The sequence below is a fragment of the Lathamus discolor genome, chromosome 4 (assembly GCF_037157495.1).
Source record: "Lathamus discolor isolate bLatDis1 chromosome 4, bLatDis1.hap1, whole genome shotgun sequence".
NCBI lineage: Eukaryota > Metazoa > Chordata > Aves > Psittaciformes > Psittacidae > Lathamus > Lathamus discolor.
In genome coordinates this window covers 27,828,590-27,848,594 of record NC_088887.1, presented here as the reverse complement: position 1 = coordinate 27,848,594, position 20,005 = coordinate 27,828,590, and the positions used below count along the sequence as shown (strand labels likewise).

Genomic DNA, 20,005 nt, shown 5'->3' with positions numbered 1-20,005 from the left:
CAGCAGTATTATGGAAAGTGATTGTTTAGGTGGCTAATAATCAGCAAGGTATTTTTGCTAAGGTGATCTTCAGCTGCTATTTATGGAGGTATTTATTCACTCATCAGAGCCCTTGCACAAGATGGTATTGCAGAAACAATTACCACCTGAACTCGATTTCACAGTGATCTCTGTTCTTTGCCAGAAGAGAGTGAGCGAGCAACAACTGAATTGAATTACTGCTGAAACAAAAAGAATCTTTTTTTATAAAGAAACATGCAGTATGAAGGTGTTTGGGAGGAAGGATGAACAGACAAATGATCTACCAAAAATATAAACCAGACATGAAATCTTACTGAAGTAAGATTTTCTTGTTTAAAGTGTTTTGTTTTAACAACATTCCCTCCTTCAAAATGTTTTATATTCCTCATTGGAATCCTAGCGTTTGAAATGGCCAAACCTTCAAGGCATCTATAGGATTTTCATTCTTTCTACCTATCTATAAGGTTGTGGTCATTACTCCCTCTTAGACATCAGCGACTAGTGTGACCTTTGCTAGCCTTACTCCTGATTCCTGATGCTTTACCATAGTTACTAAGAATTGCCCAATATCGCACTGTCTAATAATGCAAAGTGCAGTGGGATTACTGGTCCCAGTTGTGCTGAATTGTTTCCAAGCATTTTAACCTTTATGCCATTTTACTGTTTGATATGTGTCTTTAGCAAGTCACTAGTATGCATACATAAGTTATTAATGAATTAATCCAATTACTTCTTCCTGCATGCTGTTTCCATATCAGAGCCCATTTTCCAAGCATGTCTTGCATAATGAAGTGCATGAAGTGTCACTTCAGCCAGAAGGGAGGCACGAGTTTAAGCTGCTTGGAGATTTGCACTTGCAGATCTTGCTGCAAAACATATCTGCTGCCTGCTGTGAGAGAGAGAGCAGAAACAGTGACAACTGATGTGCAGTTTGTCATGCATCTCAGCGGCAGCAGAACGTGATGTTAATAGCTGGAGTGTTAAAATTCATGCTTTTGGTAGCATTTATAAAGCATAATCTGTTTGCAATTCACCCATCTTATAGCTTGGAAAAAACTCAAGACAGATGGGGAAAAATAAGATTCACAAAGATATGATTGCTTAAGATTTGGAATGTTAAATCCACTTTTGAGAAATATTAAGTTATACTTGATATTTATAGTTACACATAAGGAAGAGCATTAAAATGGGCTCCACAGTATCTGTCATCTTTATTTATCAAATCATGATATGCAGTTTTGCTAATGATTTCTGAAAGGTTCTTAGGAATGGTTTTAGTTTTTAAAAGCCACCAGCTTTTTTTTCTCCTTTGATATTTTTGGAAAACCAGCTTCATTAAAATCTTGCTGAGTACAGAGGAGAGTGAATGTTGCCTTGAATAGACCTGGGAATGGTTGACTACTTTCCTACTTGAGATAAATGATTTAGCATACAGATTGAGAACAGTTAAAACCATTGCTGCTTTTACCAAGGGAATCTTACCTTACTAAAAGAATCATTTGCAAATTCGGGGAGGCTCTTCTGCTGCATCATTCTGGTAATAGGTCCTCAGCATGTGGTGGGGGGCAGAAAACTTTTGATTTGCCTTTCTCTTTCATTTCCTATTCCTTGCACCCCACACATTGCTTTTGGTACTTGACAAGGATGTGTGCGTTTCCCTGTGGAAGAGAAAAAAAATCAACCATTTTGGAGGAGAAGTGTTTATGAAGAAACCATTTCAGGGTTTGTTTTCCATGCAAACTTTCGGGGGCACGGGTAGTCAGGTTACTGTTATCTTTTGCCCCCGCAGTTCCTTCCCAGACTGAGTTGGTTGGTCTTTGAGGAACAACATTTCTGTGTTTGTTTCACTGCAGCTTGCTGTAAAGAGCTACACAGAGACAGGATGTTTGCCAAACAGAATGGCAGCTGGCATGTAATGGCAGGCATATAACTGCATCGTTCCGACAGTTCTGCATAAACAGCCTGCGCATACTTCCTTGTCGAGTAAAAGTGCTGTTGTCATTGAAGGTATCACTGTCCTATTTCCCTCCTGATTTTTTTTCTCCTTACTTGGTTGTGGCCCAGGATACTTGAAATAATGTCCACTGTCCTGGGATTCTTGACAGAATCTCACTAATTGTTCACAAATGGTCTAATTAAGCCTTTCACATTTCGAATTTGTTCCTTAGAGTTTTCCAGTATTCTTTTTTCAGGATTATTCATTTTTGTGAATTTTACCAACTGTCGTCTGTACATCAAGCAATTTCCAGTCAATTCTTGGGCTATTCTTTCCCTCCAGTTTGAGGAACCCAGTAGTGTTCCCTCTGTTATGCTGTACATAGAATCAGTCTTGTCTGACTTACCTTGGCTTGCAGCACCTTCCAGATTTTCATTGCCTGTTCTTTTTATAGCACTGCGGAAAATCTGTTTTAGCTAGATATACTGCTGTTAGTTTAGATTGGCACCTTGAATTCCCCCCAGATAACCCCTCTGCTCCAAAAAACACTGAAATACCCCAGCAAATTACCCTGTGGCAAGCATCCGCAGGTAGCATCCTTCACTTTATAATCTTGTTTCCCACTGTAAACAGTGAGATTCCTGTCCCCAGTGAGTTCACCAGCTCTTCAGAGCAGTTGACCATGTCCTGATGTAGATGTATCGAACAAGGCTACTGCAATGATGGAGTCAAAAGTAAAAAGTCAATCTGAAAAGTCTGGGGTTGTAGAGAGGAGAGGGGAAGGAAGCAATAAGCAATTAAGCACGGTAAAGGAGGAGGGTGTTTTCAGGTGTTTACTTGGACAGTATCACTTAGGAGCTCTGTGACTAAGGCAGGATGGAGTCAAGCTATCCAGAATGACATTTCTAGACTTTTTTTCATGCAGTTTCCTAACTATTTCCAAGAAATTAGGGAGGATTGTATAATTGGAAGGGAGGGGGCTATGTATTCAGCAAATGCTCTAATTTGTGGCAGAAGCTTTGCAGCTATAACCAGTGCACTGAGGAATTGTGAGGGAGAGCAGCTCAGTCCTGAGCTTTCTCAACTTCCCGAGCTCGATTTTGCAGCCTGCTTTTGGGCCCATTTCTCAGTAAATCATGTTCAAGAGGCAGCATTCTGATTTGTGGTGTGGAGAAAAAAGTTTGCTAGTGTGAGTGATTGGTGCCTAGCAAAAGCAAACTGAAGGGAAAACCCTTCAGGTAGTCTGTTTTGGGGGACCTTTCCTGCTGATCACACTGGTAAATTCTGGGTGGGTGTTTTTTTTACTTTGTGGGCTTTTTAGGAAGATGGGGCAGGAGGAAGAATCCCAGCATAACCCGTAATGGCATAATCCATGATGCTTGGGTAATGGGTTTTAAGCACAGTTCTGTAATATTGCGTTAATGACAGAGAGGGACAGAAAAGGCATCTTACTGTACTCTCAGCAAGATTGTTCCTTGAAGATAGGAATGACAAGTGGAAAAAGGAGAGAAGTAAATGAACTTCATGCTTCAATGAACCATTGAGGTGCGGCAGACCTCTGAGGAATGTTTATATGCTTTGTCTATAAAGATGCCAGAATGTGTGATGATGTGTATTTGAATCTTATTGCATGTAAACAGATGTATCTGTTATTGGCATAATGCGTCAAATCTGAATGATGCTTGTGTTCTTGCCTGGGAAGTAAGACAGAAAATTCAGTCAGGCAAGTAAGTAGCAAAGTGAGCAGAAAGTCCATTTATGTCTATGATCAAGGTGCTATAAAGGAAGGAAGAGAAAGGTTTGAGAATAACCCCTTTTTATGTATGGTGCCTCATGAAAATGAAGACCTAATAAACACCATGAAATACAGGTTTATTTCTTGGTATATAGTTCATTATTTTCATCCAGACAAATGTATGTAAGAGATTTTAGCCCTTCAACTTCAGAATTTTGTGTGAGCTATTTGGGCTTTCCAATGATCACAGAATCACAGAATCACAGAATCCCAAGGGTTGGAAGGGACCTAAAAAGATCATCTAGTCCAACCCCCTTGCAAGAGCAGGGTAACCTACAGTACATCACACAGGAACTTGTCCAGGCGGGCCTTGAATATCTCCAGTGTAGGAGACTCCACAACCCCCCTGGGCAGCCTGTTCCAGTGCTCTGTCACTCTTACAGTAAAGAAGTTCTTCCTGATGTTAACGTGGAACTTCCTATGTTCCAATTTACACCCATTGCCCCTTGTCCTATCACTGGATATCACTGAAAAAAGCCTAGCTCCATCATCCTGACACCTACCCTTCACATATTTGTAAACATTGATGAGGTCACCCCTCAGTCTCCTCTTCTCCAAGCTAAAGAGACCCAGCTCCCTCAGCCTCTCCTCATAAGGGAGATGTTCCACTCCCTTAATCATCTTTGTGGCTCTGCGCTGGACTCCTTCAAGCAATTCCCTGTCCTTCTTGAACAGAGGGGCCCAGAACTGGACGCAATATTCCAGATGCGGCCTCACCAAGGCTGAGTAGAGGGGGAGGAGAACCTCTCTTGACCTACTAACCACTCCCTTTCTAATGCACCCTAAGATGCCATTTGCCTTCTTGGCCACAAGAGCACATTGCTGGCTCATGGTCATCCTCCTATCCACCAGGACCCCCAGGTCCCGTTCCCCTTCACTACTTTCCAGCAGGTCAACCCCCAACCTGTACTGGTACATGGGGTTGTTCTTCCCCAGATGCAAGACTCTACACTTGCCCTTGTTAAATTTCATCAAGTTTCTCCCCGCCCAACTCTCCAGCCTGTCCAGGTCTCGCTGAATGGCAGCACAGTCCTCTGGTGTGTCAGCCACTCCTCCCAGTTTTGTGTCATCAGCAAACTTGCTGAGGGTGCACTCAGTTCCCTCATCCAGGTCATTGATGAAAATATTAAACAGCACCGGTCCCAGCACCGACCCCTGAGGAACTCCACTAGTCACAGACCTCCAGCTAGATTCTGCGCCATTGACCACAACTCTCTGCCTTCTTCCTTTCAACCAGTTCTCGATCCACCTCACTACTTGATCGTCAAGCCCACACTTCCTCAGCTTATCTATGAGGATGCTGTGGGAGACAGTATCAAATGCCTTATTGAAATCAAGAAAAACCACATCTACCGCTCTACCATCATCCCTCCACCTAGTCACTTCCTCATAGAAGGCTATAAGGTTGGTCATACATGACTTCCCCCTCATAAAACCATGTTGGCTGTTCTTAATGACCCCCTCATACTTGATATGCCTAGTGATGGAGTCAAGAATAAGTTGTTCCATCATCTTTCCAGGGATGGAGGTAAGGCTGACCGGTCTATAATTACCCGGGTCCTCCTTCTTGCCCTTCTTATAGATTGGTGTGACCTTTGCCATCCGCCAATCCTCAGGCACCTCGCCCGTTTCCCACGACTTACCAAAGATGATGGAGAGTGGCCTAGCAATGACCTCCGCCAGCTCCCTCAGTACCCGTGGGTGCATTCCATCCGGACCCATCGATTTACAGATGTCCAGTTTGCATAGCTGATCCCTAACCCAATCCTCATCTACCAAAGCAAACTCCTCCTTTGTCCTGACTCCTTCTGGGGCTATAGAAATCCGGGGCCCTCGGGGAGAGTCTGCAGGAGTAAAGACAGAGGCAAAGAAGGCATTCAGCACCTCTGCCTTCTTTATATCCTCTGTCTCCAGGGTACCCACTTCGTTCAGCAGTGGGCCTATATTGCCTCTTGTTTTAGTTTTATTTGCTATGTATTTGAAGAAGCCCTTTCTATTGTCTTTAACCCGACTAGCAAGATTGAGTTCCAAGGAGGCCTTAGCTGTCCTAATTGCCTCCCTACATCCTCTAACAACTGTCCTATATTCCTCCCAAGCGGCCAGCCCCTCCTTCCATAATCCATAGATTCTCCTTTTCCACTTGAGTTTGCCCAGCAGCTCCTTGTTTAACCACGCCGGTCTCCTAGATCCCTTACTTGACTTCCTACTCATTAGGACGCTCCGATCCTGAGCTTGGAAGAAGCGGTCCTTGAATGCTAACCAACTATCTTGAGCCCCTTTACCGCCTAGTACACTTTCCCATGAGACTTCCCTTAGCAGTTGACTGAAGAGGCCAAAGTTGGCCCTTCGGAAATCCAGAACTGTGGCTTTGCTAGGTATTCTATTCCTCCCACACAGGATCCTAAACTCCACCATCTCATGGTCACTGCAGCCAAGGCTGCCATTGACCGTCACCACTTCGACCAAACCCTCCTTGTTGGCGAGTACTAAATCTAGCAGCGCTGCTCCCCTAGTTGGTACGTCCACCATTTGCATTAAGAAATTATCATCAATGCACTCGAGGAACCTCCTAGACTGTGAATGACTGGCTGTGTGAGTCTTCCAGCAAATATCACAGTAGAGCACATGATGTATCAACAGTAGCGCTCCATGTCAATGACTTCATTGTAGTGGCTTTTCTTTTACCTTGATCTTATGTCCCAAGTAAGGTCATATGTTTGTGAAAAGTACTGTAATTGTTTTCTCAAAATGGCTCTAGGAGCATCAAGGTGCTAAGACGCAGTACAGCTAGAATTGCCATTCAGTTTTTAATCTAATAGAAGAGCTTTGCTCTGCCCAAATAGTTGACTTTTGTGGCCTAATAAATGGCTAAATGTTGTCAATAGTAAAGGTGGTTTACTTGAGAGTGCTTGCATCAGGGTGTATTTGTCTCTATGTTTGCCAAATACCAGAACAATAAACCACTTTTTAGAGGGTGTACTCTCTTTACATTTTCAAGTTTCTTTTCAAGCAGGAATCCAAGGGTATTCAAGGGCTACTTTGAAACAGAAAAGTACTAAAGCAATAGGCACTTGCTTTGATGCTGCGAAAATGTCTGTTGGAGAGCCATTGGCCTTATTTTTAGATGCTTAAAACATAGTGGATGGTTTTGCTCCAAAAATAATAAAAACCCCAGCTATAGTTATGGAAAATAACTTCTTGGAACTTTATGAAGACAAAAGGATTGGTACAGAGACATGTTAATAGTACTGGTGTTGGTTTCAGCCGAGCCTCTGGAAGGTGGAAGAGCTGCTGTTCTGGCCAGAGGTGGCTCCCTTGTGCCTCCTGCCCTTCAAATGGGGGTCTGTGTTGCTGTCCATCTGCCATGCCATGAGTCTGTTACTGAAAGTCATGCTATAGGTTTCAGATAGAACAGTGGAGTAGGGACAGTTTTCTTACAGAGCTCTCTTTTGGGCACAGTCTTATGGGCAAGAATGAAGCCAGTTACTCACCAGTAAAATACAGATGATCCAAGCTGCCAGACCACAGATGTCATGTTTTATCAGCACCACCTTGCCTTTCTCTTGGCTGATGGATAGCAGCTAGGTAGAGGCCTCTAACTTTGGTGTTTGGGATGGGGTCAAAGAAGGTGGTTTTGAGCTTTTAAGGCTAGCAAAACCGGGCTCTCCACCTCCCTGCTGGTGTCCCTATGTACAAGCTCCCTTGAAGTGTGACTTTCACTAGTGAGTACCTGGGATGGGGTTCAGCATTGTTCAACACTGGTCTCAATGCTTGTAAATTACTGGGGGATGACATACACTAGGGTGGTATTTGATACCTGAGTGGGTACTAGTATTAATATTGGCAGCTCTTCATAGGCAATGATATAGGAAGAAATTATCTTTTGTGGGTGCTTTTACATACTTCCTGAACTCTGCTTCTTTTAAACGTTCATTTAAAATTAAATTTGAAATTGGAGAAATCTACAAAACCATTGTTGAGGCTGTTAAAATCCTGTAAACTAGACTGAAGATCTTTTGACATTACAGCTTAACATATCTCATGCCCAAGTTCAGAGGAAAGCAGTGCCGTGGGCCAGAGCAGGTATCTATGCCCAGAGGGTTTGGAATGGCAGCAAACCCTCATTCAGCCTGGGTTTTGACAGGCACAGCCTCTCCCTCTTGATCTATAGATAACAAGTCTAAAATAGTGAAGTACACTATGACTGGTTCTGTATGTCACTAGATAATTGTGCTTACTGAATCATTTTACTGAAAAATGAAAAACATAAAGCATCTATAGGTGCTTTGCATCTTCTCAGCTTTTCTGGACTTCTAAAGAAAAGAAAAAGCATTTTTCAATAAAATGTTGCTTCTTTGCACTGGAAACCAATGTGTTTGCCTTGCACTCTGATGCAGATTGCAGTGAACTTTTAATTACCAATGTTTTAAATAAAAGCATCATACGGAAAGACTTATATAAATACATAAACATCACCCTTAATAAAAATACTAAAACTGTATGGCTGCTTACATAAATGTAATAATACATGTGTAGCATAATATGTAATAAGTAGATGTTAGTACATTTGTATAACTAAATGTTGGGTAGGCACAAGAACTAGCAGAGGTGTTGTGGGGAGCTGAGCTCTTGTGCTTGGGGAGCAGAGCAGAGCAAAGCCAAGCCAAGGACAGGGGAAGGCGCAGGGCTGACCTGCTCCTTGCTGCACTGTGCTGAGCACGTGATGGCTCAGGGTAATCTATGCAAAGTCACAGTGAAAAGACGCATCTCTCTGAATGTTCTCAAATATGTGTGGTGCAAGCACTTGAGCTTGTACATGCTTAGCAAGGGCCTTGTTCTTATTGTTGAGACAGAAAATGAAGCCTCGAGTCCTAGAGCCTCAGCGTGTGTGCTGCCTGCTCATGCAAAATTTAGCACAGGCTTTGTTTGAAAGTATTCCTCAGAACGTAATTTGCACATGCTTGTTCGTAGGTTGGGATTCTAACCATCTGCCTCCATCCAATGTCATGGATTTTGCTTTATTTACCTTTATTATCTAATCTTTTTCTGTGCAGTGGTGGATGGATTCTCAGATCTCATCTGGTTTATGCAGTGCATGGAAAGTCTGATGGTCAGGACTGTCTCTCTCTCAGGATATAGTATTTTTATATTTAATTACTTTTCATTGATACTGTACCTGCCATTAAACAGGTAAGTTAGTCATCTTATGAGTGTGCCCAGTTGCTGAGCCTTTTTCTTCCTAGAGAAGATTTAAAAGTCGCCTTCACTATAATCTTAATTCTTACTAGAGGTTGATTCTCGATGTAACGCTTTTCTTAGTCGTTGCTGTGTTGAAAATGAGATTTCTGAAACAGAACTTCCGGTCTTACAGCCCAGAACCTGTTGTTGTTCTAAGAGTATTTTTCACAGAATAGGACATGCTTGACCAAAATAAAATTATTTAACAGTAAAATGTGGCATCATAACCTTTGGCAAAATTGTCTTTGAAAAATGTGAACTGCTGCTCTGTTGTAATACACCAGGATGGGGTGATATGAAGAAGTATGCTACAAATGTAATAGAGAATTGGGCCTCAGGAAAGGGATTACTGACATTAGGAAACAAATAATGAGAATTATAAAATTAAATGAAACTGTGACGTACTGTGTTAGCACAATTCATGTTCTGCTGTGCAGTAAAAGAAGGTGCAGGTTTGAGTTAGCAACTAGGAACTTACCAAAAGGGAAAGCAGTGGATTGTCAGCCTTCAGCTAAATGAATGGTAGGCACAGGACGGTGTTTTTTAACGTGGTAAAGTGATCTCTGCCCAGAATTCCCCTTTGGGACTGTTTTTGCCAGACTGGTTAGAAACCCACAAGCCAGAAAAGTCCCGTTTTGTCCAGCCCTTCCCTGCAAGAGTGGGTAAACAGGTACTGGAAAACAAGAAGTTCTTACACTTGTGTGTCGGATCACTTGAGGGAGTTTGTTGATTTAGAATTCACCACAAGACAGATTGTGCCATGGTGGTTTATTATTGGAGTACCTCAGCAGAGCACAGATGTATCGCTATAATCAAATACAAGAGATGCTGAAGAAGGCAGAAGAGTACAGGAAGAAGTGATAAATACAAGACCAACAGAAGTAGTGCCGGTGGTGGTGGTGATTTCGTGGTGTGGATTTGGTACAAATTCTGTAGACCCTTCCATCCCTGGCATGGTTGTGGTTTAGCCATGGTGTACTGGCAGCTGGATAGGGCAGCGGTGGTAAGGTGCTGGTAAGGACCAGTAGACAGTGTGGGGCCAGGGAGGCTTTTAAAGCAGTGCCACTACCTAGGGAAATGCTCATCCAACTTGAGCCTCACAGGCAGGGTGTGAAGGACAGTGTGGTGGGGTGCAAGTTGGTATGTTGCTGTACTGGAAGAAAAAAATAATACTGGAGTTGAATTATGTGTAGTGATCTCAGCACCTGACAGTGGAAATTACAACCAGGGCTGGGCTGGGATGATCCATCAGCCAAGAAAAATGCAGTTACCTCAGTCATGGCTTATACTGGCAAACAGGAGTACTGCTGTAAATTTTCCTTATTTTTAGAGCCATGCACATTGGCCCCCTCTCTCAGGAGGCACAGGATTGGTTGTTCGCTCTGTGTATGCTGTGGGTTACTTGTTGAAGAAAGCAAAGAATCTCCAAAATCTTAGGATTCAGCAGCGTTGAAAGTTAAATATGCACTGGAATGACACAGGTAGAAGCTTCTATACGAATCAAAAGTGTTTGATGTGCTTCTTTCTGATGGATTTGTGTTTCTATTAGACTAGCCCAGGCAAAATAAATGTTGCAGTTGTCAAGTGGATTCAGTTTAGTTCATCAAACTGCCACTTGAACGTTAATTTATTTAAAGCAGCAACCAAAATAGAACAAAAGTTCAAAGCTTTGGATTAACCTTTAGTAACAATTATAATGAAATGAATGAATAAAGTTTCCAGCACATGGACTCTTTGCATGTGTAAATAATGGGCAGAACTAGGTTTTATTTGTAATAAAAAATTGAATTGAAGGCAGAAGGTATCGCATGCAAAGTTGCAAGTGATTGCTGCTGCCCAGATGTTCACAACCCTGAATAATTTATTAGAATTCTGTATAATGAAGTGGTTAGATTAAGCAACCACCCTTCTCCCCAGCTCCTTCTTTCCTTCTGAAAGCCATAGGGGAGCTTGTTCCAATGGATTGCTTACTTCTCTGAAATTCAGAAAGTGGTTGCAAAATGGAGCCTCATTTGAAATGAGAATTTGGGTTGCTGTGGGGATGCTCTTACCTTATTTTCAAGGAATCTGATTTTATAAAGCAGATGCACATTTTGTGTATAAAAGTCAAATCTGATACTCTACATTCAATTATATCCAAATGTCTTGTGTTTCCTTAGTGTACAGCTGTTCAAGAAAGCGGGAAGTTTTCATCGTTTAGGTGGTTTGGGGATTTTTTTTATTTTTTTTTTTTTGTAGTGTGTGTGTTGGGGTTGGGGTTTTTTTGGTGGGGTTTTTTGTGAGGGCTTTTATTTGTTTTGTTTTTAAATTTACTTACACACTCAAGCGTACTGTTAATGACACCGCAGCCCAGGCTGCATTGCCCAGAACTTTGGACATGCAGCTTTCCATCTTGCATTTGGTGGCTGTAACTCAGTGGTACATCCATATTCGTTACTTTGGCCAAAGTGACATGGGGTTATTTTTGTCAGTGATGAGGGATGCCATTAATTGCATTCTAACTTCAGGCACATGGTATTCTGATGATATTCTGATAACTGCAGGGAGTTAAGGTCGATGGAATAGCTTCGTTCAGAGGTTATCTGTTGGTTGTGTACACATTTGGACTTGTGTGCCTGTGGGTGTCAGAAGTCAGATAGGTGATGCCAGCTCACACACATGCTTGTGTGCAGCCTCTGAAATTGGATGTAGTTTGCTGGAGTAAAACACACTCCAGGAGTCTGTTTTGTTTGTTTTATAGAGATGTTTGCCTTAAAGACTGAACCTTTTGCATGCTTGAACAGCCAGAAAAGTGTAGCTGCAGTTCTGTATGCAGTCTTGCGTCCCAGGAGAGCAAAGTCAACATACTCTGGGAGTCTTCAGCAAAACATTCATGTGCGCGCTTAGTGCTCAGGTATTTGACTAAATTGAAGCAGTAGCAATTGCCAGTTACTTACGTACTGAGTGACTTCGTGTATGTGGCAGGATGGTCCCCTGCAAAGACAAGTACCACTAAAAAAGCCTTGCAAATTTATTCAAATTTCAGATTTGGGTGTGATATCACTGGCAACAGACACTTGTTAACAGAAGCTGCAGATTTTGTATTTTGGGTTACAGGAAAGTGTTTTAACCCACTACTTTTGCAAGTTTGTCTTGGAACCTTTAGAAGCCATTTCTGTTAATAATTTGTGGCCATTGTTTGTCACTGGAGGATAAAGTTTACAAAATCCTTTTTATCCTAGTAAGCTAACTGGCTTTTAAATGCTTCAGATCAAAAGCAGTGAATTACAGGAAGGAATTCCATGTGACATACACATCTTGGTGATTCGCAAAGATGCATACAAATACTTGTTGAACTCAGCTTCGTCCCAGTGCATTGGGCATTGGTTATTTTTTACACTTCGTAAGCCTCAAGGGCCACTTCATCAGCTTCCTGAGATGACCCACTGCTGAAACAGTAAACTCATAGTAATCTTACTTTGATTAATTAACCTTTACTGCATCCATGAGGCCACTGGCCACCTTGGTTCATTCATTTAATACACAGAGGCTGCAATTTTTTGGAGGTTATGGACAAAACGTGCTTCAGGGAGCTGATGATTTCTGCCAGCTGAGTCATCTGCTTTCACCATCCAGTGTCCATTCAGTGTATCGATGTCTTGAAAGTATTCTGTAATATTTCATTTTAAAAAAAGAAAAATCTTCAAAGGTGTTGGAGGTTATTTCATTGCAATGCCAGAATTATACAGAATTATGGTGATTTTAGTTCAATAAATTGTTACTTATCAGCTGAGTTTCTTCTTACTTGTCAGTACTAAAGCTGTGAGCATTGTATTTTTCATTAGTGTATAAATTTTTGTTCTACTGCTAAAGACAGCACAATCTCTTTAGTCAGTTGTGTCCTTGATAAAGAGCCTTTTTCCCCCATTTCAACCTGTCCAGATACTCAGGTGATCCATGAATGACCTTGTTCTCTGGCTAATGAGCTCCACTTGCTCATCAGCCTTCTGGGCTAGCCTTAGTCTGTCTGGCTGATGAAAAGAGGTTGCAATAAAGAGGCTGCATCAACTAAAATAGCTAAGTGGACTGTACTGCTGTTCATGTTGTAATTTAGTAGAAATACTCTCAACTTGTTTAAAATAAGGTGTTGGTGTCATATTCTTTTTGTGTGGAAAAACTAAATATTTCAAAACACTTAAAGCCCTCTCCCTATCGCTACTCGGATGCAAAATATAATTGTCTCTCCCTGTCCCTGCGCTCCCCTTCCAGAAGCTGGATCCATCAGCACGTAACTTCATGTTGCACCACATATATGTCTTTGATGGGTCCTGCCAGTTTCACACTGGATATGGTAAAGTTTTCATCATGTAATACATCACTGAGATCAAAGACAGGAGCTACTTTGAAATGGAAGGTTTGAAGAAAGGAGTAGCAGAAGCACCATTTAGAAGTTGTTCCATTCTCTGCTGACAGACCCTGCCACTCATTCATGGAAGCTGCCCCGTGTCTGGCTAAAGGTTTAACAAGATGAGGTACTAGAAACAAAATTAACATTTTTTGGGTTTGTTTTTCTTTCAGTGGGCGAGTTTGTGAGTGACGCTCTTCTGGTCCCAGACAAGTGCAAGTTCCTTCACCAGGAAAGGATGGATGTGTGTGAAACTCACCTGCACTGGCATACTGTTGCGAAAGAGGTATATTCATCTGTTTTGATATTTCCTACCTTCTTTCTTTAGAGCTGTGTCACTCTTCTGAGGATGAGTTTAAGAACTGTGATGAACGTTTGAGCAAATGGTATTTTGTTCTGCTTTGTAAGGGAGTCTCCTGAACACACCAGTCCACTATTAGATATTTAACTCTGACACTTGGAACGATGACCATGTTTCATAGCACTGGATTTTTTTCTTCACGTCCACTCACACACCCACCATATTTTCTGCCTCCTTTGGCTTCTTGTGTTAGTGCTGCTCTGGAGCTGAAGATGGATTACTAATGCCTAGGCTTTGCCTTTATCATTGTCCTCAGTATCGATATTGGTATGCCAGGTGCTTCACAGAGATCAAACAGACTTTCAAGAATGTGATACATGAAATTCAATGTAAACGGGTAAGAGAGCTGATAACACATAAGACTAGCTGAATGCATTTTGCAGCCAAGCACAGAGTTTTTACAAATCACCAGTGATTTACTGAAAACAGAAATAAACCTAATGTTATTATTGCTAATGCATTTGGACATTTTTTTTTGTCCTTATGTAGAGAGGTTTTAGGAATAATAATGGAGATGAGCTATAAGATTTCTGGCTGCTTTTAATTGGAACCTCTTAGTTTGTATCTTATCCCACCTTCTGGAGATCAAAATTGAAGTGTGCTCAGCAGTTTTTCAGATTTTCAGTTTTTGCTTGAATCATACTGTTGTTCCTCAAATGAAGAGTTGAAGGCACCAAGCTTCATGCAGGCAAATCCTAGTCTGTTTTAAGTATATGCAGATTCGGAATGGCATAGCCCTGAAGAACATTATCACTGTGCACTATTCAACTATTTTCCTTTTTTCATCTGTCCTATATCACTACAACTTTCTGTCCTACATCACTATTTCTTTAAGGTATAATTATGCATTACTGTTTTCCAAGCAAGGCTAGAAGCTGTCAGAGCAGATAAAGTGTGTTTCCAGTATGATAGGTATTTTAAATGTTAATCTGTCTTGCAGTGAACTCTTCAGTAGCATTAATACATCAGGATTAATACATCAAATTAAACAATATTCTGCCTTCAGGTTTGCTGTTTGTGGGGCAGAGCCTGTGAGGATTTTACACAAGAGGGTGTTGAGTTGTCATGTGTATGGGAGGAGACAAGTCTTTCTATAATGGAAAAGGTTAAAGGGCAGGGAAGGGGAGAGCTTGTTGTTTACAGTGGTCATGTGGACAAAGGTAGGGAGCTGCTTGCCATATGGGTAGTGAATGCATACATGGCTATCTTAAATTGTCTCTCAAAACCCAGAGACCATGCAGTTCACCAGCTTCCAATTCCTAGGGCAGTACACGGCCTCTTACATTTTCTTAAGATCTATGATACTTTTCCTAGCTTCCTCCATGACAAAATTATTGCTGTTTTCTTTCTATTTTCTATTTTCTATAGTCTTGTAGTGAGAAGAGTATGAATCTGCATGACTATGGCATGCTGCTGCCCTGTGGAATTGACAAGTTTCGTGGTGTGGAGTTTGTTTGCTGCCCGTTAGCGGAGGAAAGTGACAATCTTGATTCAGCTGATGCCGAAGATGATGATTCAGATGTCTGGTGGGGAGGTGCTGATGCAGACTATGCTGATGGAAGGTTAGAGTGACTTTCTATCCTTCAACTTGTTATTATCACTGTATAAAAATGCCAAAAATCTGTCTAAAAGACCTCAGTGTGTAAGAGTCACTGCTCCTTGTATGTGAACTGGCAACTACAGTGGTAGGAAACATCAGTGTTCTTACTTATTTTTGACTTGCTACGGAACAGCTTTTTGTTAATAAGCTTTTTGTTAATCTCATTCTTGTGCTTTTGATGCCCTCATCATTTCTTCAGTGAGAAATATTGTCATATTAATAACAAAAATGCATAAGTGCATACTTTCTGACAACTAAATGATAAGTGCTATACTTTTAAGATGCTTCATTTGCAGTCCAGGGTACTGCAGCAGATACTCAGCCAACATAACTGTTGGAGGTTTTGAAACATCTTCATTCATAATAGGTATTAACCATGTGCCATTATTACTGTAAGAATATTTTTCTGCTGACACTTTCTAAATGTGATTTAAAAGAAAATCTGTTTTAATATCTAGCTTCTGACAGATTCACTAATACACTGCTGTCAAGATGGGGTACGGAGTTTTCCTTTTTAAGATAGCAGTGGATGGGAAAATACCGTGCTTGTCTTTACCCTTTAACATCCCCCATGCACAAAGGCTAATTTTGAGCCAAATGCAGGTTATGACTGTGTTTTAACTGAGTGGTCTGGTGCTGTGAAAGCCTTTTCATACTACTCTTTTGAGCATGTTAGCACTTACGAGAACAGAGTATAGTGTTATGTTCTTGCAGCTGAATTCAAACAACTCTTAAGATGCTTTCTTCGTATAACTAAGATCTACATTCCAGTTCAGTTTATGCTCCCTAGACTTATGTCGCTTCATACTGTACTAATGCAGTGTTTCTACTTCTTAGTTTATGATACTGCATCTTTTACAAATAATATACAAAATCCAGACCTTCAAGCTGATTACTAGTGGTTTCAAGGAGAGCCCTGAAAATACATGAGGACTGAATCAAGTGAATAATGTGGAAAGTTAATAGATAATCCAGATGGAAACAAGTTCAGGAACAGTGCAGAGATGAAGGACAGAGATTGAATTGCTGTAACTTGGTGCAAATAGGTGACATTAAAACAGTGAAAAATTAGAAACCGTATCATGGTGGGCATCTAAATCTTTCCTGAGAAAGCATTACCAAGTGTTGCAGGGAAGAGTTCTTTGTAGATAACAGAATAAATTTAATGAAAATACGTATTTCCAAATTGTAATTTCCAGTTTTCTCTCATAAATTGGAGTGGATGGTCAGGACTGCTTGATGCAAGAAATCAGCATCAAGCAACATTGCATCTTCCACCTTGACACCTTCAGGCTTTTTTCTGCCTTGTGCTTCCAACAGCTGTCGGAGTGTCGCAGTTTATAACCCTTTCACAGCCTTTGGATTGTTACTGTGGCACTTCTGTGTATTTCGTTTAGATATTGATTGGAACACATTCTCTTAAAGTAAGAACTGAGTGCAGACCTTGTTCTAATTGAGGCAAATTTGCCTTTTTTTCATCATCTATATATATGTATGTGTATATATATATTTATATATGTATGTATCTGTATGTATCATATATGTGTGTATGTGTATGTATACACATACCCAAGATAGTATCTTATATACCTATTAAATGTCTTATATATATATTTATAGCTATATATATAAAATATGTAGATAAAAAGCATTTCTTTCATATATTTGATCAGAAATTCCTGAAATATTTTAAATAAGAGTTCACAAGGGTATGTATAGAATACCTGTTTGTATGACAGCCCATTTCTGTCTTTTTCATATTTGTCACTGAATGTTTAATTTACTACTCTAGCCCACTTTATTCCTCATATAGCAGTTTAGTATCTGAAGAGATGAGTTCAAGAATAACTTTATAAATTTTGTATCCTCTAGGAATAGAAGCTGTAATTGCATTTGAATCTATTTTTGAAGCTCCAAGCAAATACTGAATTTTTTTTTTTTTTTCTCCTCCCATAGAAGTGCATGCAAAAGGAAAATTAAAAGATCCTTTTATAGGGCACTTCAACTGCAGATGAAGAGCCAAGCAATTTGCAGGTCTTTTACACTGACTAACTCATATTTCTTGCTGCCTTTTCAGCTACCCAACTGCATTTTAACCATGTGTACTGGTGCCAGAAATACTCTTGAAATTTAGTCATATGGAAAAAAAAAAAAAAGAAAAATTACTCATTTTTTATGCAGCAGTGGGTGGTAGTTAAGATTTTGTGTGTGTATATTCATATATGTATGACCATATGTTTGTGTGAATGTAAATATATATATGCCTTAGTCCTAAGCTGATTGTGAGAAAGGAAGTGAGAAGTAGGGGCACACTTGCCTAATGCTAAATTCACAGTACGCTGTGCACCTCTGTTTCAAGTGCTTACTAAAGTCTGTATTTTTCACCTTGCATGGGTGATCTCGCACTGACAATGTTTGCTTTGTCTTGAAGCCTTCAAAGAGTTCAACATCCCTTTCTGTGTAAATACCTCCTCAGCGCGACACTGTACGAAGGGAAGAGAAGGTGCTGGTAGCTTGTGCACCGGCTAAAGCTAGTGCCACTGCTTAGCAGCTCTGAAGCAAAACCCTATCAGAGGAGTTTAGGTTTTTCATGGAGCCTCTGTCTGAGCAGGGAGGGGTTATGTTCTTAGTACATCAGTTGGGCAAAACACTATCAAAGTATTTTCCTCATGCAGCAATAGCTTCTACTTGGGTTAGATCAGCAAGGTGCAAGTTGTCAGTCTCTTCCAGTTGACTGCTTTTAAGGCACACTGGGAGCATTCCAAATCATGCTGTCTGTTTTAGGGAGGGGAGCACTCACTAATCCTGGGGAATACTTGTGTTTGCTTTGCCATTTTTGTGACTACTGCTGCAAGTACTGGAAAACACTTTTATTTGTGCAAATATGTGAAAATTAGAAGATAACAGCTGGTCTTTAGGAGAAGGATTTCATGCTGTTAATCTGCCACAGGTTTGTGGTGGGAATTCCACAGCATTTCTGTTGCAGCAATTACGAGATTGACCTTTTTTGGCCATTTCTAACCAGAAGGCACTTTTTCTGGCTAAAATTAGTTGTCAATACCGTGTGAGTACTTCAGTAATTACCTTTCTATTTTATGTTTTTCTGCTTCTTAAAAATCCAGGTTTGGTTCTATTGTACAAATAAGGCCATGCGTATCTCCATGTCTTTGGTATGTAGAATCGCCAGGTGGGCCAGCTAGAACATAACCCACTCCTTGCACCTAAGTAGAAACCAGTCTTCTATAAATTACCTCAGCTGCAAGATTCCATATTTTCATGTTCCTTGTTTCTCACGTCTGGCTGTGGAGAAGGCTCCACAGCCGGATGTGATTTGTCTTTCACCTTGCCCTTACCCCATACTACTCTCAGGGAGTGAAACCTCCAGGCTGGCTGCTTCATGCTCCCATCTCTGTCAGGTAACCCTGGAAAACACTGTGCACAAACCGCCTCCCCATCAGTGGATAGCAGCAGGGTGGCTGCTGTGTGCCTTGTTGTGTGGGCCTTCAAAGGGCTGTGGCTGCTTTGAGATGCCCAAGTCAAAGTGAAGGTGTTTGAAGTGGAGGTGCCAACCTGAAAAGCAAATGATTATATCCTTGTTTCTCAAAAGTCCTGTTGTGACAAAGTAGAAGCCAACAAATGCAGGTGATGTGTTTTGAAGTGACTTTGTATCTCAAACTATCCATATCTGAATTTTAAATACCTGCATATAAGATTCTGACTATTTAGGGGAAACTACACTTCAGCCTTCATTTTGTAAACGCCTTTTTCCAGACCGTGTTGTGTTTTTACCACCAACACTTGCCTCTAGAGCACGGTGTTCTGTTTTTCATTTTATCGTAGGTATTTCCTTCGGCACAGGAGGAAGCAAAGCTCAGCAGCACCTTATATCTGTGCCATCAGGGGCAGGTGGAGGGAGCTTGGGCTGTGATTCCATCATAGACGGACTTTCTTCCTACCTGGTGTCTGACCACCACCTTGGTCTGGGCGTAAAAGGATGTGGCTTGCCTTGTGGTGTGGCTTGTTGGTAGCACCTGGGGAAGGGAAGGAGGCTGTATTTTGGTGACAGTATAATATACCCCTTTTTTGTTCCTGAGACCAACAGGCAGGATCTGCCCATGCTTTTGAAATTGCATCATGTCATGCTTGTCCTGAAATAGCATTAACTGACTAAGAGGTCACGAGCACTTTTCAGCAGTGGTGTTCTTTGTTGTTACGCACACCTTTAATTAAAATTTACCTTGAAGACTGCCTGAGGGGCAGCCAGACACAGGTGCTGGTTTCAATATAGCTGCAGAGCTCTCCCTGCATAGCTACAGCTCAGTCAAGTGACCTGCAAGCTCTGGCTGTCCTTGAGACTCGGCACAGCCTGGCGGCCCTCCTGCCTGGACATGGGCACTTGCTGGAAGCTTTGGTGTCCTTGGTGTCCAAGGTTGAATATCTTTAGGAGTGATGGCCAAGCTGGAAATTTCCAGGGTTTGTCTACATCTGTCTCATATGTGCCTGTCCTCTCACTGTGTGAGAGACCTCCCAGGCTTTCCTTACCACTGGGGAAACAGGCTGTGGTCATTTTCCTTCTTTCACAGCAGGAAAACTGAGGCATGATAAGTCTTACTGTTGAGGGTTATATCAAATAAGTCCCATGGCTCAGGAACAGAAAGAAGATAATGCCT

General features: G+C 41.3%; 1 protein-coding gene across 5 annotated transcripts in view; it reads left to right on the top strand.

Annotated features, from left to right (window-relative positions):
- Nucleotides 1-20,005, top strand: part of APP (amyloid beta precursor protein) — a 209,536-nt gene that overhangs the window by 81,788 nt on the left and 107,743 nt on the right. For all 5 annotated transcript variants that reach the window (XM_065676759.1, XM_065676758.1, XM_065676756.1 and 2 more), the window contains exons 4-5: nt 13,548-13,660; nt 15,104-15,297. In XM_065676759.1, the coding sequence (XP_065532831.1) occupies nt 13,548-13,660; nt 15,104-15,297 (307 nt within the window). The remainder of the gene's footprint in view (nt 1-13,547; nt 13,661-15,103; nt 15,298-20,005) is intronic.